The sequence below is a fragment of the Megascapheus bottae genome, chromosome 3, assembly GCF_031878675.1.
Source record: "Megascapheus bottae isolate mThoBot1 chromosome 3, mThoBot2.hap1, whole genome shotgun sequence".
Taxonomy (NCBI): Eukaryota; Metazoa; Chordata; class Mammalia; order Rodentia; family Geomyidae; genus Megascapheus; species Megascapheus bottae.
Genome location: NC_143511.1, coordinates 54,127,138 through 54,153,134, shown reverse-complemented (window position 1 = coordinate 54,153,134; position 25,997 = coordinate 54,127,138). Strand labels below are relative to the sequence as shown.

Genomic DNA, 25,997 nt, shown 5'->3' with positions numbered 1-25,997 from the left:
TACCTGGGCTGGCTTTAAACCACAATCCTCAGATCTCAGCCCCCTGGGTAGTTAAGATTTTCAGGCATGAGCCACCACATGAGCCTGAACTATACTTTTATATAAAATATAATCCAGTTGTGGTGGTACTCACTTGATACTGAAGCACTAAGGAGACAGACAGGAGAATGAAGCATTTGAAGCCAGCTTGGCTTTATAGTGAGCACCTATCTCAAAAATACCAAAAACAACTCAAACCCCCAAACAAAAACCTAGAGCAAACTTAGATCATAACAATCTACCATATTGAGATAAGACATTAAATAGCACAATACTTTGTGTGTGTGTATGTGTGTGTATGTTCTTTGTGTAGGCTGGAACTCAGGATCTGGTTGCTGTTCCTCAGCTTCTTTTGCTTAAGGACAACACTCTAATACTGAATCACAGCTCTACTTCCAGCTTTTTTGAATACTTTATTAAGACTAGATCTCACTGACTTTCTTGCCCAGGCCGATTTTGAACCTCAGTCCTTAGAATTTAGCTTCCTGAATAGCTTAAACTTACAGGCATGAGTCACTGGCACCCAGCTTAGCACAATACTTTTAAAGTGCTTTTCAAAATTGGGAATCAATTTAAGCCATCAATATATATTGTCATAGTTCTCCAAAGTGGACTAAGCATTCGACCCAAAATATTTCTCTGTCTGGCTTACAACTTAAGGTCAATCTTGTTTTTCCTCCTCATTATTCATACAGTCCTCAAACCTCTAATGTCCATTAAAATGATCTGGGAAGTTTGTTTAAATTATCCCAATGTTCTGTACCCAGAAATTCTGTTAAAAAATAAACAAAAAAACCCCATTTATACTCTTTTTTTTTTTTTTTTCCAGTTGTGAGTCTTGAACTCTGGTCTTGGCTGTTGTCCCTGAGCTCTTCAGCTCAAGGCTACTGCCCCACCCCTTGAGCCAAAGTGCCACTTCAGTTTTCTGGTGGTTAATTGGAGATAAGAGTCTCAGGCAGTCTTTGAGCCTCAATTCTCAAATCTCAGCCTCCTGAGTAGCTAGGATTACAGGTGTGAGCCACTGCACGTAGCAATACTTAGATTCTTACCATGTGCTCAAGGACTCTGATTAAATGGTTTTAAGAATGATTTGCTCTGGGACTGGGCACGTAGCCTACTGGTAGAGTGCTCGCTTAGCTTGCACAGAGCCCTGGGTTTGATTCCTCAGTACCACATACACAGAAAATGCCAGAAGTGGTGCTGTGGCTCAAATGGCAGAGCACTAGCCTTGAGCAAAGGTGTCCAAGGACAGTGTCCAGGCTTTGAGTTCCAGCCCTAGGATCGGCATAAATAAATAAATAAATAGATAAATAAATGATTTGCTTCGAGTTATTTTGTTTAACATTTTCTATTTGCTTCTAAAGTGCTAATTTAAAGTATTAAATAGACAACTCTTATTCAGATGGTCATAAAATCATTTAGAACAGTGTAGTATTGTATTCTGCCTCAAAGCCTTGGATACTTATTCTTAAATAACTGAATTCATAATAATACTTAACACTTTAATAAGCATATGTATATGTATATATGACTTACTAAAATACTGTCTGGCAAATAGCTGAAACTGAACTCTAAGTTCAAATACTATCCTGTGTTCTTCAGTACTTTAATGAAGGCCTCTTTAGTTTTTTAGTTCATTCACTGTTTCAGTGTACCTTGCTCTGGGTATGCCCTTAGAATAAACTATCTTCCTTACTTTCTCAGCATTTGATCTAGGGTTTTGAACATCTCCAGATCCTGTTGGCTCTTACGTTTATTTTATATTCATGTTTCTTTCTATATATTATTCAATCACAATTTTTGTCTGTCTAAAGTACAGTCACAAGTATAACTCCCTGACTCTTTTCTAAGTTTCCTGCAATTGTCTGTGAACCAACAGATAGAACTGTTCTATGTAATGAAATAGGCTCATATTTCAATCATTTGAGAATTCCTTTTGTACCTAACATTGAGCACATAAATAAAATGTACTCTTCTAACTCATGACATATTATATATATAAAGATACAATTTTGAAGTGTGATAACACTGTAAATAAATTACATAAAGAAGGGGTACTTTGAACTTTCAAATATGTGATTTCCTTTGCATATTATATTATAGGTGCTGGCCGTTATGTTCCTGGTTCGGCAAGTATGGGCACTTCTATGACTGGAGTAGATCCGTTTACAGGTATATACTTCTAATTCCTTTTCTTTCAAAGCATTAAAATACATTGAAACTACTTGAGATGTAGCTGAAGAGTACACTACTTGCCTAAGCATATATATGTTAGGCTTTGAGTTCAATCCCCAGCACTGCAAAAAAAGAAAAATAAGGGAGAAAGTTATTTTTCATTAAATGAAGAGTAAAATATTACGATATTTTCTTGCCGGATAACTTTTTTTTTTTTTTTTTTAATCTTTTTTGGTCTTTGGACTTGTACTTTGGGCCTTGATGCTGTCCTTGAGCTCTTCAGCTCATGGCTAGCACTCTACCACTTGAGCCACAGCGCTGCTTCCAGTTTTCTGGTGGTTAATTGGAGATGAGTCTCATGGACTATAGTGCTAGAGGTGGCTTTGAACCGAGATCCTCAGATCTCAGCTTCCTGAGTAGCTGGGATTACAGGTGTGAGCCACTTGGTGCCCGGCTTCTTGCCTGATAACTTTTTAAATTTTATTATATAAAGGTGATAAACAAAGGGATAGTTATATAAATCAGAGTACATTTGTTTTTGGATGGTGTCACCCTTTCCTTCTCTTTCTCCCAAGTGCCTGATAACTATTTTATTAATTACTTTCTTGGCATAGCTTTTAGAATCATCTCAAAATTGACTTATACTTTATAATCATCTGAGGAACTTCAAAAATGTAAGCTCAGCTTCATCCCCAGAGATACTAACTGCTCTGATACTGCTCTAGATTGTTCTTGGCAATAGTAAATTTATAATTTTACAGAGCACTTCTAATATATACCAAGGATTGTTAACTATTTTTTAGATCTGAGTCCATACTACCCTTGGAAAATCTGTGTTTACCCTTTACCTCCAGTAAACTACTAGAAAACCAGAAGTAGTATGGTGGCTCCAGGGGTAGGCCCAGTTTTTTTTTTTTTTTTTTTTGCCAGCCCTGAGGCTTGAACTCAGGGCCTGGGCACTTTCCTTGGACACTTTTTGCTCAGGGCTAGTGCTTTGCCACTTGAATTTCAGTACCACTTCTGGCCTTCTCTTTGTATGTGGTACTAAGGAATCGAACCCAGTGCTTCATGCATGTTAGGTGAGCACTCTACCACTAGGCTACATTCCTGGCCCCTCTATTCTTATCTTTCTTTTCTTTTTTTTTTTTTGTTTGGTGGTGGGGCTTGAGCTCAGGGTCTGGGTGTGTCCTAGAGCTCTTTTACTCAAGGCTGGTGTTTTACTGCTTTAAGCCACAACACTACATCAGAGAAAAGAGTTTTATGGAGATTTTCTCTGCTCAGGCTGACTGTGAACCACAATCCTCAGATCTTAGCCTTCTGAATAGCAGGACTAAAAAATTCCCTGTTACGTTTTACATGTGTAATATTTGGGCTTTTTCTAAGCAAAGAATTTTTTTATTACTTAATAATAAACCTGTATCATCAACAATGATTTAAATATTCTTAACAGCCAAATGCCCAATATTCAAATATCTATATATTTTCTTTATTTTATTAAAGAATTTATCAACATTGATCTTTACATTATATTTCAAATGATGTATTTTATTAATGAGCCACGAAAGATGTATATTTTTGTTTGTTTTTGGTGGTACTGAAGTTTGAACTCAGGGCCCTCTGCTTGCTTGGCATGTGTTCCACATTTGATCTATGTCTTCTGCCCTCTCCCTTTTTATCCAAACTTAACAAATAGAATAAATGTTGACTAATTGTTTACTTGGAACAAGAGATTGAGGTTAACAGTATTCTTCCCATGTGTCTAGAGGGTTGTTGTATGCTTTTTTTTTTTTTTTTAAGAATTTATTAACATTGATTTTTACATCATATTTCAAATGACATGTTTAACAAGTATTCAAGAAGGGAATCTCTATATACAATCACTGGCACTTAGTTTTTAGAACATAATCAAAATTAGGCTAAGGATTTGTATATCATAGATATATATTAATCTGTGTATTAAAACATTATGTCTATTGAGTCATAGGTTTTTATGTCCACGTAGTTGTGTTCATATTTCCAGTACTTTGTCTATAGCATTGGATATGCAAATATTGAGTTCTCACTCTTGTACTGTTTGAATCTAATAGCCACATATTAAAGATACCATGTGCCTTTTGTTCCTTAGGTCTTGACTTGTCTCACTCAACATGATGCACTCTAGATTCATCCACTTCCCTGCAAATGCCATTATTTTATCTTGGCTATGTAGAATTCCATTGTGTCTATATACCACATTTTTTGTATCCATTCATCTGTAGTAGGGCATCTGGATTGTTTCCATCGCTTGGCTATTGTGAATAGTGCAGAGATGAACATAGCTGAGCAGGTGTCCTTATCATATCTTGAGTTATGATGTTCAGGGTAGGTGCCCAGAAGTGGTATGGTGGGATCGTAGGGAAGGTCTATTTTCAGTTCTTTAAGAAACCTCCACACTGCTTTCCAGAGTGGCTAAACTTGCTTACAATCCCACCAGCAGTGTAGTAGGGTTCCTTTTTGTCCACAACCCTGCCAGCAACTGTCATTGTCTGAGTTCAAAATCTTGGCCATTCTTATTGGGGTAAGGTGGTATCTTAGGGTTATTTTTACTTGCATTTCCTTTATGACCATGGATGATGAACATTTTCTCATGCTTTGCTGCCATTTTAATCTCTTCTTCTGATAAGTCTCTCTTTAGTTCCCTTGCCCATTTAGTGAATGGTTTGTTGGGTTTGGGGGGGATTAGTTTCTTGAGTTCCCTGTAGATACTGGATATTAACATTTGTCAGAGGTATTGTTGGTGAATATCTTTTCCCAGTTGGTAGTTGGTTGGCTGTCTCTCTACTTTTTGTGGCTATGCTTTTATTTGTACAGCAAATATTTATTTTTAGGTAGTTCCATTTATCGAGTCTCTCTCCAATCTGTTATGACCCTGGGATTCTGTTCAGGAATCTTTTGTCTGTGCCTATGAGTTCCAGTGTCTCTCCTACTCTGTCATGTAGCTGTATGCTTTTTTTTTTTTTAAGCCTTTAGATAGCCTCCAATTGAATATTGTCTTTCTTCTATCCAACTCTTTCAAGCATATCATGACATTTTCAACACATTGTTCTGTTTTAGGATACTTAAATTCTGCTTTGTTATTCAGATCATGGTTATTAATTGTTCATCTTCCTTTATTTTCTTTTTTAATAAAATATTTATTGAAACTTTTTTGTGTGTATGCCAGTCCTGGGGCTTGAATTCAGGACCTGGGCACTGTCCCTAAGCTTCTTTGACTCGAGGCTAACAGTCTACCAATTGAGCCACAGTGCTGTTTCTTGATTTTTATGTTTATGTGGTACTGAAGAATTGAATTCAGGTTAGACATGCTTGGTGCTACCACTAAGCCACATTGCCAGCTCTATTGAAACATTCTTGAATAGTGAAATGTCCTGAGCACACCCACATATGTCCTTTTTGCATAGCACCCATTTTTTTGGGCCTGAGCAGTGTCACACCTCTGTTTCTCTACTTCTTAGTTAATTGGAGATGAGAGTATCATGGACTTTTATGCCCATGATATGTACATATATTCGTGATCCTCAGATCTCCACTTCATGAGTTGATATGGTTACTTGGTGCCTGACTCATACTACTCTGAGATCATACTGTATCCTATGTCTTGTTTTCAGAGAACTTTTTGTTGTCTTTAATTGGATACTTGATTAACATTTTCATTCTCCTTGCCTTAGACTATAGATTTTAATGTCAAGGATACAGTCAGTGTCTACATAATTCATCTTGATCTGATCGTATGAATAAATTATATGCTTTATGAAGTTATTAGTAATGTCATACACTTTTTTCTTGCTTCATCTTTCTGTTAGAACAAAAATGAAGTGCAAGTTAAAATTCCAGACAAATTAGGTTTAGTTTATATTTCAGGTAATTCATTTCACTAAATACTACCAAATTTTCATTTTGTTTAATTTTTTTTTTTCCATTACTCAATTCTGATGATTTGCTTAAGTTGGCAGTGGAGCAGTTACAAAGATGGTATAGGGAAAGGATTAATGACCAACTTAGAATGGTGAGATCAATATGTTTGAGAAGAGGTCCAAGTTTTATCATTGTTTTCGTGTTCTTTGACTTTTTTTTTTTTTTTTGCCAGTCTTGGTGTTTGAACTCAAGGCCTGGGCATTGTCCTTGATCTTTCTCAAGGCCAGTGCTCTACCACTTGAGCCACAGCACCACTTGGAGCCTTTTCTGTTTATATGGTACTGAGGAATTGAATGCAGGGCATCGTGCATGTGAAGCAAGCACTCTACCACTAAGCCACTCTCCTGGCCCTTCTTTGACCCTTTTTGAAATGTAATTTAGTTTGAATCTTTGCTTTTTGCCAGTCCCAGGGCCTGAACTCTGGAACTGAACACTGTCCTTGGGCTTTTGCAAGGCTAGGGCTCTACCACTTGAGCTACAGTATGACTTCTGGCCTTTTCTCTGTATGTGGTAGTGAGGAATCGAACCTGAGTCTTCATGCATGTTAGGGAAGCACTCTACCAGTAGGCCAAATTCCTGGCCCCCAGTTTGAATCTTAAAACTAGAAATATAAAATGTACAAAATAGGGCTGGGAGTTTGGCCTAGTGGTTAAAGTGCTTGCCTAGCATGCATGAAGAACCGGGTTCGATTCCTCGGTACCACATATGTAGAAAAAAGTCAGAAATGGTGCTGAGGCTCAAGTGGTAGAGCTCTAGCCTTGAGAAAGGCCAAGGACAGTGCTCAGGCCCTGAGCTCAAGCCCAGGACTGGCAAAAAAAAAAAAAAAAAAATTAAAAAAAAATGTACAAAATATAAGATGTTAAAGGCCCTTTGCTACATTTGTTTCTAAGAACAAAATTATTATACAGATAAATACAATTTGTTTACAAAATGTTGTGGATGAATTATTTTTCTTTCTTTTGAGTTTAGTTGGCTTGTTGGTTTATGACACGTACCACAAATAGTCCCTAAAGTTAAATAAATCTCACTCTTGATTATACTTTGAGTTTTTAAAAATAATTTTCTATTCTGAAAATAGGAAATAGTGCCTACAGATCAGCTGCGTCTAAAACAGTGAACATTTATTTCCCTAAAAAGGAAGCTCTTACTTTTGACCAAGCGAATCCTACACAAATATTAGGTAAGTCAATTTTAATTTTCTGAAATACTGCAGACCCATCAAGGGTTTTTCTCCACTTTGCACGCTAGGAATTGGGTGCTGACATAGCAACCCTCCTATGGTGAGTCTGTATAGCTGTGTCAACTACAAATAAATATTCTCTATCTGGTAATAGTTATGAAATATTTTGTAAGAACATTATATAGTTGTAGAACAAATACTCTTATGATGTCTTTAATGAGACAAAAAATTGTAGGGAACAAGTACAAATCCTACCACCAAGGCTTTGATACTTTCAATAAAATTAATAAAATTGAATGAATAAAGAATTTGAAAAGTGAAGATCTTAACTCAGAAAACTTAGTAGCCCATGGAATTTATAAAAGTCATTTTGAACTATTAATTAAAAGTGAAAATGCCATCAGCTGCCATTGTTCATCCCCTGATCTAGGAATGCTCTGTAATAGAGGGGAACTTTTTTCCCTAGGAGCAGAATTCTGAACATTATTGCTTATTCCTCACAAAGTCAGTGCTTGGTATCTGTGGCTTGTTTTGTTTTAAATGATTAAGCCATAACTAGAGGTGTGGCTCAGTGGTAGAAAACCTAGTAAGTATAAAGCTCTGAGTTCAAAACCTTGGTGTCAGCAAAATAAAATTAATTAATTTTTGTTAAGTAAGTCAGGCATGGAACCGCATAATCTCATCTTTCTGGAGGCTGAGATAGTAGTTTCAGGGTAGCCTGTTTACATATTGGAGATCCTGTTAAAAAATAATAAGAGAACTGAGAGTTGGTGGCTCATGCCTGTAATGCTATTTGGGAGGCTCAGAATAGGAGGATCATAGTTTGGACAATCTGGGCAGAAAAGATTATAGGATTTCTCCTTAACCCATAGCTCCTCAACCCATAGATGATAAAAGGCATGGCACTAAGTTGTAATCTCCAACAGGATGGGATTATAGCCTAAAAGTAAGTGCATCACCATGGCTTAGGTGTTTACCTGGACCGAACAAGAAGCAAGACTATCCTAACAATAAGGAGGAAAGCCATGGTCCTGTGATTCATGCCTGTATTCCTAGCTACTTGGCATGCTGCAATTTGAGGATTGACATTCAAAGCCAGCCTAGGCAGACTAGCCCGTGACCTTTTATTAACTCTAGAAAACTGGAAATGGAGCTGTCTCTCAATTGGTAGTGCCCATGATGTTCAAGTCCCTGTACCAGCATTAAAATAAACAAACAGGGGCGGGGAGGTTAGCCTAGTGGTAGAGTGCTTGCCTAAGCATGCAGGAAGACCTGGGTTAGATTCCTCGGTACCACATAGGAAAAAGCCGCAAGTGGTGCTGAGGCTCAAGTGGTAGAGCTGTAGCCTTGAAAAAGTCCAAGGACAGTGCTCAGGCCCTGAGCTCAAGCCCAGTACTGGCAAAATAAATAAATAAATGAATGAATGAGTGAGTGAGTGAGTGAGTGAGTGAAAAACTGGGCTGGAAGATTGACTGTTATGCTAGTCTAGCAAGTGGTAAGCCCTGAGTTTGAAATCCCCGTATTACCAAAAGTAAAGATAATTTAAAGAATAATTTTCTAGGTATGAGGTAGAAAAAAGGGGAAGAAAGATTACTTTCCCTATAACATTGGTTCATCAGGAAATAAAAAAACTATTATTTCTGTTTGCCACAAAGATTAACTGATATGACATATTACACTTAAAATATAAGGTAAATGGAAATGGGGCTGGGAGTGTGGCCGAGTGGTAGCGTGCTTGCCTACCATGCACAAAAACTTGGGTTCGATTGCCAGTACCACATACACAGAAAAAGCCAGAAGTGGTGCTGTGGCTCAAGTGACAGAGCACTAGTATTGAGCAAAAAGTGTCCGTGTCCAAGGACAGTGTCCAGTCCCTCAGTGCAAGCACTAGGACGGGGTGATATGTACACACACATACACATACACATCACAACATATATATATAGTGAAGTTTTATTTGTATTCAATTTTTGTTTTTTGTTTTTTTTTGTTTTTTTTTTTTGCCAGTCCTGGGCTTGAGCTCAGGGCCTGAGCACTGTCCTTGGACTTATAATATAACACTTGATCCTCAGCACTACTTTTGGGCTTTTTTCTATGTATATGGTACTGAGGAATCAAACCTGGGTCTTCGTGTATGCTAGGCAAGCACTCTACCACTAGGTCAAACTTGCGGCCCTTGCATTTAATTTCTTTTTGATCATTATTTTCCTTCATATTATTATAAAGTAATTCATGTAGCTGGGTGTGGCAGCATATGCCTGTAAGCCCTAATTATCTAAAGGAAAGAGATAGGAAGGTTACAGGTTCAGGATAGCCCAAGCAAAATGTTATTTAATCCCAGTCTGAAAGAGTAAATTGGTGTTTGGTGTGTCTGTAATCCCATCTGTGTGGGAGGCATAGGTAGAAAGTTTGTAGTTTGAGGCTAGTCTATGCAAACATGGAGACCATATCTCAAAAATAAAGCTAAAATTAGGGCTTAATGTGTGGCTTCAGTGGTGGAGTACAAATCCAAGAGATTCTTTTAACATTCTTTAAATTTGTTTTCAATAAATTTTTGAATACCAAATAGTATTAAAGCTAAAATTCTGCTTTTCATTTATAATTGTTAAAACACTACAATTGGATGTTTTATCTTTTTTTTCTTTTTTTTTTTTTTTTTTTTTTTGTGGGCCTTGGAGCTTGAACTTGGCCTGGGCGCTGTCCCTGAGCTCTTTAGCTCAAGGCTACCACCCTACCCTTGAGCCAAGCTCCAATTCCTGTTTTCTAGAAGTTAATTGGAGGTAAGAGTTTCAGGTCCTTTTGTGCCCGGGCTGGCTTTGAACTTTGATCATCAGATCTCAGCCTCCTAAGTAGCTAGGATTACATATGTGAGCCACCACGCCCCCACTGTATGTTTTATCTTTAATCTTGTGGAAATGATTATTGGAGTAAAGTGTTAAATGAATCCGTTTAGTATTGGTAATGAAGGTGGTATGGTATGGAATTAATAAGTCCAGAAAGAAAGGCAACAACAGGAACAGAGAGAGAGAGAGAGAGGGAGGGAGAGGGAGAGGGAGAGGGAGAGGGGGAGGGGGAGGGGGAGAGAGAAAGGGGGAGAGAGAGGGGGGGAGAGGGGGGGAGAGAGAGAGAGAGAGGGAGAGAGAGAGGGAGAGAGGTGGAGAGAGAGAGAGAGACACTCTGTGTCTGTGTGTGTGTCTGTGTATGTGTCTGTGTATGTGTGTATATGTGTGTGTTCTTGCCCATCCTACAGCTTGAACTCGGGGCCTGGGCCTGTCCTTGAGCTTTCTCAAGGCTAGCATGCCACAGTGCCACTTTCTGCTTTTTCTGTTTATGTGGTACTGAGGGATTGGACCCAGGGTTTCATGCATATTAGACCAGCACTCTACTACTAAGCCAAATTTCCAGATCCGTGAGCCATCTTTGATAATCGCCAAGAAAAGTTTTAGTATTGTACAGTAGAATGTTCTTAACTAAAGTTTTTTTTGTCTTTCTGTGTTATCTGGCTATATTTAGAGAAATTTGAAAGTTTGGCTTTGCATTCTAGGAAAGTTAAAAGAACTGAATGGAACTGCACCTGAAGAGAAAAAATTAACAGAAGATGACTTGATACTTCTTGAAAAGATATTGTCTCTAATATTCAATAGCTCTTCAGAGAAACCTACGGCCCAGCAAATTCAGATTTTGTGGAAAGCTATCAACTGGCCTGAAGGTAAGTCATTACTCATTAAAATGGAACTCAAAGGTTTTTATTTCTATCCATTTTCCTGATGTTTCTGAATTATACAAAAGTTAACCTGGGTAGTTCTAATCCAAATTGAGGAAAACTTCACACAAAAATGATTTGTTACATCACTAAAACTCATAATCTTGTTTGATCCTATGTTTCTGGAGAATTCCTTATCTGAATTGCTTAGGATTTTGAATAGTTGAATTAATTTTCTATTTAAACCTCCATAACCTAAAAATCCAAAACCAGAAATGCTTTTTAGTACTTGTGCTTAAAAATTAATATTTACGAGCCAGGCTCAATGGCGCACACCTCTAATCCTATGTATTTAGGAGGCTGAGCTCTGAGAATCTCAGTTCAAAGCCAACCAGGGTACTACAAAGCTTAGAGACTCAAATCTCCAATGAATCACTAGAAAACCGGAAGTGGGGCTGTGGCTCAAGGGAGGTAGCCTTGAGCTGAAGAGATCAGGGACAGTGACCAAGCCCAGAGTTCAAGCCCCATGCCCCCCCCCCCCCCAAAAAAAGATAATCCCATCCTCCCCCTAGTCACTGTTGTACTAGGCATTGAACCCTAGGCCTTGTACATGATAATCCAGTACAATACCTCTTAGCCTACCTCTGCCCAGATTTCAGGTTCTCAGACTCTGAATTCTTATCCTAAGTGATATGTGTACATGCACCGGTGTGTGAACTCTTTCAAATCATTTTTGTCTCATGTAAACTATATGAGACTGACTGGTTAACACTGGGCTATGAATACTAGTTATATAATCTTTTCTCCCTAGTATTGTCGGTTATATCTTTATAACGAAAGTACCCTCTCCCACATATTTTTCTGTGACATTGATTTATTTGAAGAAAAGGTTTTGCTGTTTCTTATTTTTCTCAAAAATGTATCATATGATAAATTTGGCTGATTATTTAATGTGTTCCCCTATTTCTGTATTGTATATTTCTTTCCATTGTCAGTAATTAGATGTGTGTGTGTGTGTGTGTGTGTGTGTGTGTGCACGTGCGCATGTGCCCTTTACATATACTATTTTCAAATTATGGAAGATGTCCAACAGATTTCCTTACTGTACTGATGTTAATGTTCAATGCATTATTTCAAAGGCATGTACTCAGACCCTGGATCATAAAATTCCCACACTCCCTATGCATATTTTACCAGCAGTAAATATTCACTCTACCAGTTAATAAATATTAACTACAATTCTTTAAAGAATTGTCCTTGTACAACTTTTGGGTTTTGCTGTAAATGTTTTCAACAAGGTTCTGTTTCCACTGCATTAATTTTGAATACTTACTGTGGGTCAGACTGTTGGATAACCTGACAAAGTTACCCTTTTTTTTTTTTTTTTGCCAGTCCCAGGCTTGAGCTCAGGGAGCACTGTGCTTGGACTTTCTCAATGCTAGAGCTCTAGAGCCTCAGCACCACTTCTGGCTTTTTTCTATGTATGTGGTACCAAGGAATTGAACCCGGGTCTTCATGCATTCTGGCAAGCACTCTTATTACTAGGCCAACCTTCCGGCCCAGTTACCTTATTTTTAAAACATGTAATCTTGTTGTAATAAGTAGACTATATAAATTCAAAAAACATATATGATTTTTTTGTTCCAATCCTGGGGCTTGAATTCAAGGCTTGGGCACTGTCCCTGAGCTTCTGCTTAAGGCTAGCGCTCTGCCATTTGAGCCACAACACCACTGCCAGCTTTTAGTGTTTATGTGAAATGGGGAATTGAACTGAAGGCTTCATTCATGCTGGGCAAACACTCCACCACTAAGTCATATTCCCAGCCCAGAAACAAAGCATTTTGTAAATGTCATTCACTAGGACAAGAAAAAGTAGCAATCAATGAATTGTTAATGTGTTTTTCTTTTTAATAGATATTGTCTTTCCTGCCCTTGACATTCTCCGATTGTCAATTAAACATCCCATCGTGAATGAGAACTTCTGCAGTGAAAAGGAAGGGGCTCAGTTCAGCAGTCACCTTATCAGTCTTTTGAACCCCAAAGGAAAGCCAGCAAACCAGCTGCTTGCTCTCAGGACTTTTTGCAATTGCTTTGTTGGCCAGGCAGGACAAAAACTCATGATGTCCCAGAGGGAATCACTGATGTCCCATGCAGTAGAACTGAAATCAGGGAGCAATAAGAACATTCACATTGCTCTGGCTACATTGACATTGAACTATTCTGTTTGTTTCCATAAAGACCATAACATTGAAGGGAAAGCTCAATGCTTGTCGGTAATTAGCACAATCTTCGAAGTTGTACAAGACCTAGAAGCCACTTTTAGACTTCTTGTGGCTCTTGGGACACTTATTAGTGACGATTCCAATGCTGTTCAATTAGCCAAGTCTTTAGGTGTTGATTCTCAAATAAAAAAGTATGCCTCAGTATCAGAACCAGCTAAAGTAAGTGAATGCTGTAGACTAATCTTAAATTTGCTGTAGCAATGGTAATGCTAGCCAAAGTTGTAAATTGATTAGTGTTTTTTTTTCTCTCACATTTTACATGACTGACTATAGATGACTTTAAAAAGAAAAATACTGTGGATTAAAGTAAAATTTCAGATCTTGTAAAGTAGTGGGGAGGGGAAACAAATAAAGTTTTTGCACTGATGGAACTGTGAGATTTTTCCTGTGTAATGTGGGTAAGTTTCCAAATTAAGGAACTATAATGAGTGCACAGTTCAACAGCGTATATACTGAAAAGGTCAACATGGCTATGTGCAAGAGTTTTTCGTGAATGAAGCACTCCATATTTTTGTACTGTGTCTCAGGTCCATTTTATGAACTATGACCAGGGTTTGTCTATATTAAGCACAATTGTTTATAAAATAAAGACTTTCAAGCAGAAGAGAGAAAAACAATGAACTATATCAACAACAATTCAACTACAATGTCATTTTTTTCTCCATTACCTTAGCCATTCAGGAGAATGTAAGGGCTTTAACTTATATAACTTGATTTTACTGTTCCAATATGACAAACTGTTAATTGTTGACAGTTATCTTCTGTTTAACTTGTATGCTTATTTTCATTGTTGGATGCTGTCAGCAGACTTGACACATTTCAGGGTCTTGTAAGGATTTAATTTAAAGCTTTGAAAAATTATGTTTCTTAAAAATTTATATATTGAAAAGATGTAAAATAATTTCCTGATTTTAAGTCATTTGTAAACAAACAGAAAGTATATTTGTTTGATGATTCATTTTTAGATGAAAAGCAAATTGGTGAATTATGTTAGATCAATTCAAACAAATGTGGCCTCTTTGATTATGGCTTATAGTTTTTGTTTCTCATATGAGGTTCATTTATCATTCCAGTTTTGGCATTGGATTATTTATGCACATTTTCACTACAAGTTATATGTAGTTTCTTTGCTTTTTACTATTTGAGGGTAACTTCATTGTTAATTTTAGTTTTAATATTTGATTGTGAACTTTTGGTCATTTTTATTATCTCAAAAAGAATTTTGGAATGTGTTGAATTTTGTTAGGCTGTTGTGCAAGGAAACATATATCCAACTGTCAGCATATGCAATTAGTAGTTTTGAGTTACCAGTATGGTCTAGGCAATGTACTATACATCTTGACATTTAATCTTCCAGCCAGCTTTAAATGAGGACTTTTTAGCTTTGATTTCAAAAGTAGACATACTAGAATTCTGATAAAGATGAAATCAAGATTACTTGACTGTCAAAGTAGCTCCCTGGAGAAGAGGGCACACATGATTCTGAAACCCTAGCAATGAACACAAAGAGGCAAAGTGGGAACCATCCATTAATTGCACAGTTTATTTTGTTTGAAGTAATTAATTTTATCTTTTGGGGGAGTTGGTACTAAGGTTTGAACTCAGTGCCTTGTGTTTTCTTGCTAGCTAGTCTACCACTTGAGCAATCCCTGCTCATTTTCATTAGTTTGTTTACTGGTAGGGTTTCATGCCCCACCTATTTTTGTTGGTTTGTTTTCTGGTAGGGTCTTGAGCTTTTGCCTAGGTCTGGCCTTACATTTTGATTCTCTTATTTATGCTTCCTGAGTAGCTGAAATGACAGGGCATGCTTCTATAACCAGCTTATTGGATGAGGTTGTTTTGTTTTAACTCTTCCTAGGTTAGCCTTGATTTGAAATCTTGATGTCTGCCTCCCAAGTAGCTGGGATTATAGTCATAAGCCACTGCACATGGTATACAGCACAATTTGTTAAGTCATTTATTTTCAGTGCTAGAATCAAACTTAGGGCCTGCAGACAGCCACTTGCTCTGCCAACTGAGTTACATCCTCAGGCTTGGAATTTCTGTTTTTGCTAAGACTTTGCCTTAACTAATAAGCAGCATTCTCAGCATTTATGCTGTAAAACCTACAGATTGTGATGAGTGCTGATGGTTCAACCCTAGGTATGCCGGAGGCAGAGATCTGAGGATCAGAGTTCGAAACCAGCCCAACCAGAGACTCTTTTCTCCAATTAACCACTCTGAGCTGTGTAGAGTGGTAGAACCCTGGGCTAGCTTTGAGCAAGAGCTTGGGGATTATGCCCAGGTCCTGAGTTTAGGCCCCATGTCCAAAAGAACTACAGGTTTCCTGGGTTAGTACTAAATTGCGTTCCTTCTTGTAGGGTGAGAAAAGATTTGATCATTTAGATTAATTGCTAAAAAGAACTTGAGAAGTATCAGAAGGAGATGAGTAAAAATAAAGTTATTTTTGTACCCTGAAAATTATACATGGCAATTTACTATAGTGTACTTAGCTTTAAATATTGTTTGCTGGCTCAGTTATTTGTGCTTTTACTTTCTGGTTGAACTAGGATTTAGAGTGGTACTTGAAAGTAAAATGACAGAATAGTTTAATCCAGATCAGCATGATTCCTTACATACACTGCTTTCCTGCTAATATGTCCAGTCTCATGTGTAATTATAAGTATAAACTATGCAATGTTTTGAACAGCCTTTGAATAATTATTGCCTTTGGTCTTATTCTAAGTGTTTGTAATATAATAGGTGGCAAATTGTAAAGTGTTTGCTCCCCATCACTGCATATCTTTATTATAACTTTATTTCATTCTCTTTGTACATCTTAGCAAAAGGAAAGATAATTTCATATGAAGAATGGTAAATATTGGTTTAGTCATATTTGATTTTTTTGTTTTTTATTTTTACCAGTCCTGGGGCTTAAACTTAAGAGCCTGGGTGCTGTTCTAAAGCTTTTGCTCAAGGCTAATGCTGTACAACTTAAACCACAGTGCCATCTCCTGGTCTTCCCTCCCCACCCCCCCCAGTAGTTTATAGGAGATAAGAGTCTCGGGCATTTTTGTCCAGGCTAGGTTCAAACTAATCCTCAGATCCCAGCCTCCTAAATAGCTAGGATTACAGACATGAGCCACCAGTGCCCTTCTCTTAAATTTCCCTTTCTCCTCTCTTTCTCCTCCTCCCTCCCTCCTTCCTTTTCTTTCTTCTTTCTTCCCTCCCTTCCAGTTGAAAGTTTTGTTTGTTTTGTGATTATGTGGGCAGATTTGAATCTCAGTCTTGTACCTATTATGTAGGTACTATGCACTTGAGCCATATCCTTAGTGCTAGGTTTTCTTTCTGAGCTTTCTGTGATTGTTTTTTCCCCGTATATGAAAGACATCTATTGAGTGCAACACATATAATCCCCAAATAAAAACTACCTGTAAACTAGGCATTAGCTCACAGCTATAAGTGTAGTTTTTCAGAAGGCTGAAATCTGAGAATCAAGGTTTGAATCCAGCCTGAGAAAGACTTAATCTCCAGTTAACTACCAAAAAAGTTGGAACTGGAGCTGTAGCTCAAGTGGTATAGTGCTAACCTTAAGTGAAAAAGCTAAGGGACAGTGTTCTGGCCTTGAATTTTCAGTCAAGTTTTCTGGAATGGAAGTGAGATGGAAGGCCATTAGTTTCCTTCCTATAAGTTATTTCCCACTTGAGATTAGAAAAAAAAATGCTTCATTTGTTTAAAATAAATTTTGAATTCATTTTTCTGTAGAAACATGCAGTATAGCTGAGGCTGTAAATACAATTATGAAGATTTTTTCCATTAAATATTTTCTCATGATTTTGTTGGATGTTCATACAGAAAAATTGAAAGTACAATGAATATCCAAAGATTATCCAAGTACGGGTATTCAGTTTATGATGGGATTATGCTCTGATAAACCTATCAGAGATGGAAAGTACTCTAGTCAAAAACACGTGTGAAAACTAGGCATAGTGGCTCATGCTTATAATCTCAGCTTGGCAGGATTTTTTTTTTTTTTGCCAACTCTGGGGCTTGAACTCAGGGCCTGGTTGCTGTTCCTGGGCTGTTTTGCTCAAGGCTAGTACTCTATTACTTGAGCCAAAGTGCGACTTCTGGCCTTTTATGTTTATGTGGTACTAAGGAATTTAACCCAGGGCTTCAGACATGCTAGGCAAGCACTCTACCACTAAGCTACATTCCCAGTCCCTAGAATATCCATTTGAGGCTAATTTAGAAAAAAAAAAAAAAGATTTCAGGGCCCATCTTTAACAATCAGGTGAGTGTTGTGGTTTATTCTCCTCTTTTTAAGTTACTCTAGAGGCCCTAGGTAGGTGGATCTCAATCCAGATGTAGTAGGTAAAAAATCTGTCTTAAAAAATAATACAAAGCAAAACAGAGCCAGAGGCTGCTAAGCATGGTGGCTCACACCTGTAATCCTAGCTTCTTAGGAGGCTAGGATCTCATAATTACAGATTCAAAGCCAGCTAGGATACAAGTCCCAGTGATAGTCTCATCTCCAATTACTCAAAAACCAGAAGTGGAGCTGTGGGTCAAAATGATAGTTCTTTCTGAGCCAAATTGCTCAGAGATAGTGCCCTAGCTTACCTAGTGTGCTATACAATACTGTATTTTGTTTTGTTTTTTTTGCTGCTGTTATCACATGGCTACTTTGGAGCTGTGGCATGCTGACACTGCCTGTCATCGTGAGAAGAATCTTATGCATGTCCCTAGATGAGCAGAATTTCAGAAATTTCCTTGTTTGCCCTATTAGTATCTTTTACAACCTTGGCTTTAAACGTATAGTGTAAATCAGGGTTTTAGGTTTTAAATTAGTTACTAGTCTTTGATCTGTTACTCGAGAACAGTCCATGTTTAATTGTATAGTAGTACACTCTACCATACAATATAAAATATTCCACAATTTTAAGTGGTAAAACATTCTTGTTATCCTTTATTACTATGTGCTATTGTTTATTAAGTTACCTCAAAACAATACATACAGACTGGTACTAGAGCTAAGTGTGTGCAAGGCCATAGGTTCAACTCCCAGTTCCACAAAACAAAGCAACCCTCTCATCGCCTGCATTTTTTTATCTCCTGTAGTTCTGGAATCTTGGAATCCTTTGTCTCATTTGCAGCTGTAATCAGTAGATTCCGAGGACAGGGTTTTATCTAGATGACAAACTGGGAAAGGACCCAAGGTTGGTGCTCAGTTTTTGAGGGAGTTGTTAGACTGTGAACCTCAGTTCCTAGCAAGCTGTTGGCAAGAGGCTATCCTTGTTTTGTTCTCAGTGTCACAATTTGCTTCTTCAAAACCAAGGGTGGACTAACTAGTCCATCAATGGACTAGTCCATCCTAAAGTGAACTAACAAAAATAACAACTCAAGGTCTTCTAATGGCTCAAGAGGAGTGAGTTATTCAAGGCTGTAAATGAATACCAGGGATCACTGGGAGGTATTTTAAGAGTCTGCATATGGTAACTTCTATTTACTACCAATAACAACTAAGTCTACAGGCTTGATTATGTTGAGGTTCAACCACTTTGTCAGACTAGATTGTATATTTGCTATTTTGACTTGATTGCATCATATCTGAACTTAAGTAGCAAAATAGTATTTTTTTATTTAAAAGTTTTATTTAATGAAAGTTGTAGATAAGATCCCTTCATTCCTGCATTTTCTCAATTGTTTCCTTCTTTTCTGGGCTTGAGCTCAGGGCCTGAGCACTGTCCTTGGACTTTCTCAAGGCTAGAACTCTACCACTTGAGCCTCGGCACCACTTCAGGCTTTTTCTATATATGTGGTACCAAGGAATCGAACCCAGGTCTTCGTGCATGCTAGGCAAGCACTTTAACCACTAGGCCAAATTCCCGGCCAATTGTTTCCTTCTTATATTTGCCCTTTTCTTTTCCTACTTGGTGGGATTTGGCTTTCTGTTCCAGGATCTTTTTGTGGTCTTTTCCCAGTTTTAGCCTGGTGGTAACCACCTTGCAGGGGTGATTGCCCGCCCGGACAGTAGTACCACTGGCCCTTTCCTGCTGTCCTTGTTCAATGCAGATGAGACATACTTTTTCCTGTAAATCTGCCAATCTGCTGGTCTTTATAGTGTACTCGTACAATCTGTACCTCACAGATCCCATATTGTGCTTCTGTCTCAGCTCTTTGGAAAGAAGACACAATCTTCCTGCAAATATGGGAAGGTGCATTGAAATGCCTTTTCTGGTTCTTGCTTAGTCCTGAAGTGATTGAACGGATTGAACTTCATTTTGGCTGCTCTCAATTCAGCAAAGGCCAAAAAGGGGAGTAAAATACTATTTAGGATACGATAGATAATGCAAGCTGTGAAGAATGCCTAGGTCTATGTGTACAAGAGATAGCCTGACATAGGACTAAAATGAGGTACTGAGGGGTTACACTTGCCTGTGAAACACTTTAGTCTCACAGCAACTCTCATAAAGTATTTTAGGAATTTGTGCTTAGCTGGAAGATACACTTAAAGGCTGGCTACCTGGCACCTCCAGCACATCATCACATGGTAACTGGGTTTCTGAGATTTGTAAAAGCAAAATTGATGCAAGGATGACACCCTTGACAAGTTGAGGTCACTTTGAGGAATTAAGGTCAAAGGCAGCATGCTTGATTCACTTTTCCTCACAAACACTGATACTTGGTTTCAAGGTATTACCAACTAGTGAATGCCCTTTCTGGGCACTTTATTGTTTGTAGGTACAAAAAGCCTGGATTCATTGTTTTTTAAAAAGTTACAGCTACAAATTTATTGCCCAAAGTTCTCAATATCACAGTTTCAAGAAAATTATCTATTTACCTATCTAATATGCCAGTCCTGGGGCTTGAACTCAGGGCCTACGCATTGTCCCTAAGATTTCTTTGCTCAAGGCTAGTGCTTTACCACTTGAGAAAGCTCTATTTCCTGTTCTTTGCTGGCTAACTGAATTTAAGTCTTTTGGACTTTTCTGCCTTCAGATAACAACTTTCTGGGTAGCTAGCATTATAGGTATGAGACACAAGTGCTCAGCTGAAATGTACTTTTTTTTTTTTTTTTTTTGCCACTCCTGGGCTTGAGCTCAGGCTGAGCACTGTCCTTGGACTTTTTCAAGGCAGAGCTCTACCACTTGAGCCTCAGCACCACTTCTGGCTTTTTTTCTATGTATGTGGTACCAAGGAATTGAACCCGGGTCTCCGTGCATGCTAGGCAAGCACTCTACCACTAAGCCAAACTCCTGGCCCCAGAAATTTATTTAAAAAAATTTTTTTGTCATTAAGTCATTCTATAAAGGGATTACAGTTTTGTAAGTCAGGTTATGAGTATAATGCATCTTGGTCAAATTCACCCTTTTGTTTGCCCCCACTGTTTGCACAGAGGCAGAAAAGGTGAACAAATGCAGCATTGGTAATATGTAAATACTATGCTGAAAATGAACCATACAGCTTGCAGGAGGAGGAAACTGGGAAAGAGTGAAGGAAGGGGCAACATTGATTAAAAAGAAATGTACTCATTACCTGATTTATAAACAATGATCCCCCTGTACATTACCTTAGTAACAGTAAATTTAAAAAGAATTTCTTTTTCTTTGGTGCCTTTATAAGTAACATGGAGCTGGACACTGGTGCCTCAAACCTGTAATCCTAGCTCCAAAGGAGGGATGGGCAGTCATGTCTATGAAACTCTTCTCTCCAATTAATCCCAAAATGCTGGAAGCCGAATTGTGTGTGGCTCAAATGGTAGAGCACTAGCTTTGACCAAGAGCTCAGGGTTGAAACCCAAGCTCTGAATTCAAGCCTCAGAACAGACAACAGACACGACACTGAATAGTCTTCAAATGAGTATTAGTGAGGAAAAACAAATACGAACTCCACTCTTCAACAACTCCCTGAAATACACATTTTTTTGTTGTTTTTTGGGTTTTTTTTTTTTTTTTGCCAGTCATGGGACTTGAACTCTGTGCCCAGACGTTATCCCTGAGCTCTTCAGCTCAAGGCTACTTTACCCCTTGAGCCACAGCACCACTTCTGGCTTTCTGGTGGTTAACTGGAGATAAGAGTTTCATGGACTTTAGTGCCCGGGCTGGCTTTGAACCGCTATCCTCAGATCTAGCCTCCTGAGTAGCAAGAATTACAGGCATAAGCCATACCACACATGGAGTCTGAAATACACTTTCAAAAATGGAACAAAATTCTCCTTATGATGAATGATGATGAGTGGAATCTTTTTCTCATTTAGTTTTTATTGTTGTTATAAAGTCAAAGTAGTAGAGTTACATAAGAAACCCTCTTTCTCCCATAATTAAAAAGCATTTTTTTAACGAGGTAATTGTGGAGGAGATCCACCTTTGATAGGTTTATAGATAGGCCAAAAACAATAGAATATAATGGATATAAAGTCAGTCAGCTTTGGGCCAGTAGTATGAACTAGTAGTAGAGGGCTTGCCTAGCATGGATGAAGCCTGAGTTTGATTCCTTGGTAACACATACACAGAAAAAGGCAGAAGTGGTGCTGAGGCTTAAGTGGTAGAGCGCTAGCTTTGAGAAAATCCAAGGACAGTGCCCAGGCCCAGAGTTCAAGCCCCAGGACTGACAAAAAAAAAAAAAAAGTCAGCTTTAACTTTACTCATTCTGTATGATCTTGAACACAGATCACTTTTAGTCACTTTTACACACACACACACATACACACAGACACACACACGTCAATATATTTCTCATGTGATTATAAGATTTAAAGGAAGCAATATAAAGCATGCCACCTGAGTCTTCATCTCTTTGTAGAACATGACACTTGACCTCTCCATATTCATTTTTGTGTCTGAAAACATGGAAAAATAGTACCGAGCTCATTTAAAACTCATTGTGTGAACTCTTTGAAAAGGAGCAAATACAGTATATGCTGTATTGCTACTCAGTAGCCTTGAAATTAATTTGCAGTTAAGAATCTAGCAGGTCATTTCTGAGAAGTACTAAAAATACATGCCTATGCAATACCTTTTATAGTGACATTTTAAAAATATTTTTATTGTAATTAATAAAAGAGTTACATGATATTTGCCAGATAGAAGGTGCATTAATTCACATACATTGATACCCTTTCACATGTCTTGGTATCCATTACCCTTCCCCCCACCTACCCCCCCACCCCCCGTCTTTAGTGGTCTCTAAATATTTCTAAACATCTCCACAAAGTTCCTAATCTAGGTAAAGCTGCGTTTTTGGTTCAGATTTCCAAATAGAAACACCTTTTCTTAATTCTCTATTGTGACATGGTTTTCAGTATCACAAATGAACTTCGGAGATACATACAGAGGTCGTAAAGTACACTTTTAATCATTAAGGATCCTTTGACTTTCGATAAATTGTACCCTGATAAACACTAAAAAGAAATATTAAGGAGGCACAGGGGCCTGGGAGTTTGGCCTAGAGGTGGAGTACTTGCCTAGCATGCATGAAGACCCGGGTTCAATTCCTCGGTCCCACATATGTAGAAAAAAGCCAGAAGTGGTGCTGAGGCTCAAGTGACAGAGTGCTAGCCTTGAGGGAAGCACAAGGACAGTACTCAGGCCCGAAGCTCAAGCCCCGAGACTGGCAAAAGAAAAAAAAAAGGCATAGAATTGTTACAAAGTTCAACCTTCTGTCTTTACCAGAGGAAGGAAAAAAAAAAAATCAAAACCAAAATAACGTGCACGTGACACTACACCCAAGCCTCCAGGCTCCTCTAGGCAACACCTCAGAGCCCTGCACCGCCTCCGGAAATGACTCAGACGTTCTGCGCCGCATCCGGAAGTGACGTAACTCCGGCGACGGGACAGAGCCCAGCTCCTGCTGCTGCCGGCCGGGAGACCTGGTTCTTTTGCCGCTGGGACGCCGAGGTTTCCCACGGATGCCTGGGATCGAGGGATCATGACGGGGAAGAAGTCTTCCCGGGAGAAGCGGCGTAAACGGAGCAGCCAGGAAGTGGCAGCTCCGCTCACGACCCCCGACCTAGCTCCAGCCCTCGCCAGCAGCGGTAGTGGGAGCACCAGTGGCTGCGGCAGCGCCAGCGGCTGCGGTAGCGCCAGCGGTTGCGGGAGCGGGAGTTGCTGCGGGAACGTGGGCTCCGGAGGCGGCGGCGGCGGTGGTGGTGGCGGCGCAGGCGGCGGCGCCGGCGCCGGGAGCGGCGCGGAGCGCGGCGAGAGCCGGAAGCGGAGGAGCACGGACTCGTCCTCCAGCGTGTCGGGCTCCCTGCCGCAGGTGCGTGCGCGCCGCCACCGGGGCCTCCGCAGCTGCCGCGCCTGAGGGCCCCCGGCCCCCAGGGACCGCTCGTTCTCGGGGTTCCACCTCCCGAGCCCCGGGGACGCCCGTGCTCGCCTCCTCAACTTCCCTGTGTGTGGGTTTACTAATAAGCTCTTCTTTCAGTGGGGTCTTCCTCAGTTTCCCTGAAGAGCCTCTTGAGTCGTCGGATTACTGTCCTGATGAACCTGACGCTTTTTCCTTTCAGAGTTTTTTTTTTTTTTAAAGTAGATTCTGATTAGCTACGTTGTTATTACAGATGGGGGGAAATGAGGTCCAGAGATGAAGGAACTTTTCTTTTTTCTTTTCTTTTTTTTTTTTTTTTGCCAGTCCTGGGCTTGAGCTCATGGCCTGATCACTGCCCTTAGACTTTCTCAAGGCTAGAACTCTACCACTTGAGCCTCAGCACTACTTTTGGCTTTTTTCTACGTATGTGGGACCGAGGAATTGAACCCGGGTCTTCATGCATGCTAGGCAAGCACTCTACCACTAGGCCAAACTCCCGGCCCCTAAACTTTTCTTTTTTCTTTTCTTTTTTTAAATCTCTGGTGTCAAGGGTTTCTTTATCTCTCTTTGATATGACCACAAAAGTCATCAATCGGCAAAGATACTAATAGTACTTAGGATTTTCTTGAAACTCATACATCGCAGAGATAAAGGCAAAAGTCTGAAAGTCCTTTTTCATTCTTTCATGTTAATAGATGGTATGCATCCAGGCACCAGTGGCTTAAGTCTGTAATTGTAATTATTCAGGAGGTTGAGAATTGAGGATGGAGGGATTATAACCCAGTCCAAGCAGAAAAGTCAGACTCTTTGTTTCCAAATAACCACCAAAATGCCAGAAGTAGTGTTGTGGCTCAAGTTGTAGAAGTCCCCTCTGGAAGTTAAAGGACATGGCCAGGCTCTGTGTTATAGCACTCCCTAAGAGGCACCAAAAGGAAAAAAGAGCAGATATGTAGCCTATTTAGGTTATCCTTAGTTAGATCTATGTATTTAAGTTTCTGCACATAAACTCTCCCAAGTTGGGTAATACCACTTGGTCAGGATGATTTCTCTCTGTGGTATGTAACATTGTAGCAGCTGACCAGTGTTCCATTATATCTTTAGGTGTTGCGTTTTTTTCTTCTTTTCACCTCAGACCATACCAAATCGAATGCCCCCGTATGTATGTCTTGTGCAAGAGTTACTTTATATACTCTCAGGCATGAAATTGCAAGGTCAAAAGATACGCATTTAAAACAAAAATAAAAAATTGGGCATTGGTGGTTCCCACCTTAATACTGGCTGCTCAGGAGGCTGAGATCTGCGGATTCCAGTTCAGTGCCAACTCGGGTAGACAAGATCTAAGAGATTATTTTGGGAAGGCTTAAACTCTGAGCTCCTGTTTTTTGTCCACAGCTAGTTTTCTAACACTTGAACCACAGCACCATGTATGGCTTTTCCTGCGATTAACTGGAGATAAAAGTCTCACAGCGTTTCCTGTCCAGGCTGGCTTCCAACTGCAGTCACATCACACAGGCCCAGGATTCTAAGAGATTTTTATTTCCAATTAACTAGGAAAAAAAGCAAAAAGTGGAGGTGTGGTTCAGTGGTAGATAGAGCAAGTCAAACAAGAGCCTAAGGCCTTGAATTCAAGTCCCACTACCAACCACAAAACAAAACAGCCTTGAAATAGCATCAAATGCTTTCAAATAAAGCAACTGATTGTCCAAACATTGCATTTCAATATCAGTTTCAGCATATCTTCGCTAATAGATGGATATCCTTTTTTTTTTTTTTTTTTTTTTTTTTTTGCCACTGCTGGGCTTGAGCTCAGGGCCTGAGCACTGTCCTTGGGCTTTCTCAAGGCTGGAGTGCTACCACTTGAGCCTCAGCACCACTTCCAGGTTTTTTCTATGCATGTGGTACCGAGGAATCGAACCCGGGTCTTTGTGCATGCTGGGCAAGCACTCTACCACTAGGCCAAACTCCCGCCCCCCCTTTTTTTTTTGCCAGTCCCGAGGCTTGAACTTAGGGTCTGAGCACTGTCCTTGGAGTTTTTTTCTCAAGGCTAGAGCTCTGCCACTTGGTCCTCAACACCACTTCTGGATTTTTTTCTATGTATGTGGTACCAAGGAATCAAACCGAGGTCTTCGTCCATGCTAGGCAGGCACTCTACCACTAAGCCAAACTCCCGGCCCTGGGATATCCATTTTTAAATTATCTTTTAAACTAAAGGATTGAATTAACATTGCACTTATTTTAATTTCTATTTTCTTGATGTATAAATAGTAAGATTGCGTACTTCAATTTTTTTTCCAGTCCTGGGACTTGAACTCAAGACCTGGGTACTGTCATTAGGCTTTTTCAAGGCTAACACTCTACCATTTGAACCGTAGCACCACTT

General features: G+C 39.2%; 2 protein-coding genes across 3 annotated transcripts in view; both read left to right on the top strand.

Annotated features, from left to right (window-relative positions):
- Plaa (phospholipase A2 activating protein) overlaps positions 1-13,704 on the top strand; it is a 50,773-nt gene extending 37,069 nt beyond the window's left edge. For both annotated transcript variants that reach the window (XM_090330072.1, XM_090330071.1), the window contains exons 11-14: positions 2,143-2,211; positions 7,247-7,348; positions 10,893-11,057; positions 12,966-13,704. In XM_090330072.1, the coding sequence (XP_090186198.1) occupies positions 2,143-2,211; positions 7,247-7,348; positions 10,893-11,057; positions 12,966-13,531 (902 nt within the window). In that variant the 3' untranslated portion in view covers positions 13,532-13,704. The remainder of the gene's footprint in view (positions 1-2,142; positions 2,212-7,246; positions 7,349-10,892; positions 11,058-12,965) is intronic.
- Positions 13,705-23,141: 9,437 nt separating this feature from the next.
- Caap1 (caspase activity and apoptosis inhibitor 1) overlaps positions 23,142-25,997 on the top strand; it is a 41,364-nt gene continuing 38,508 nt past the window's right edge. The window contains exon 1 of the mRNA XM_090330070.1: positions 23,142-23,572. Within this exon, the coding sequence (XP_090186196.1) occupies positions 23,243-23,572 (330 nt within the window). The 5' untranslated portion in view covers positions 23,142-23,242. The remainder of the gene's footprint in view (positions 23,573-25,997) is intronic.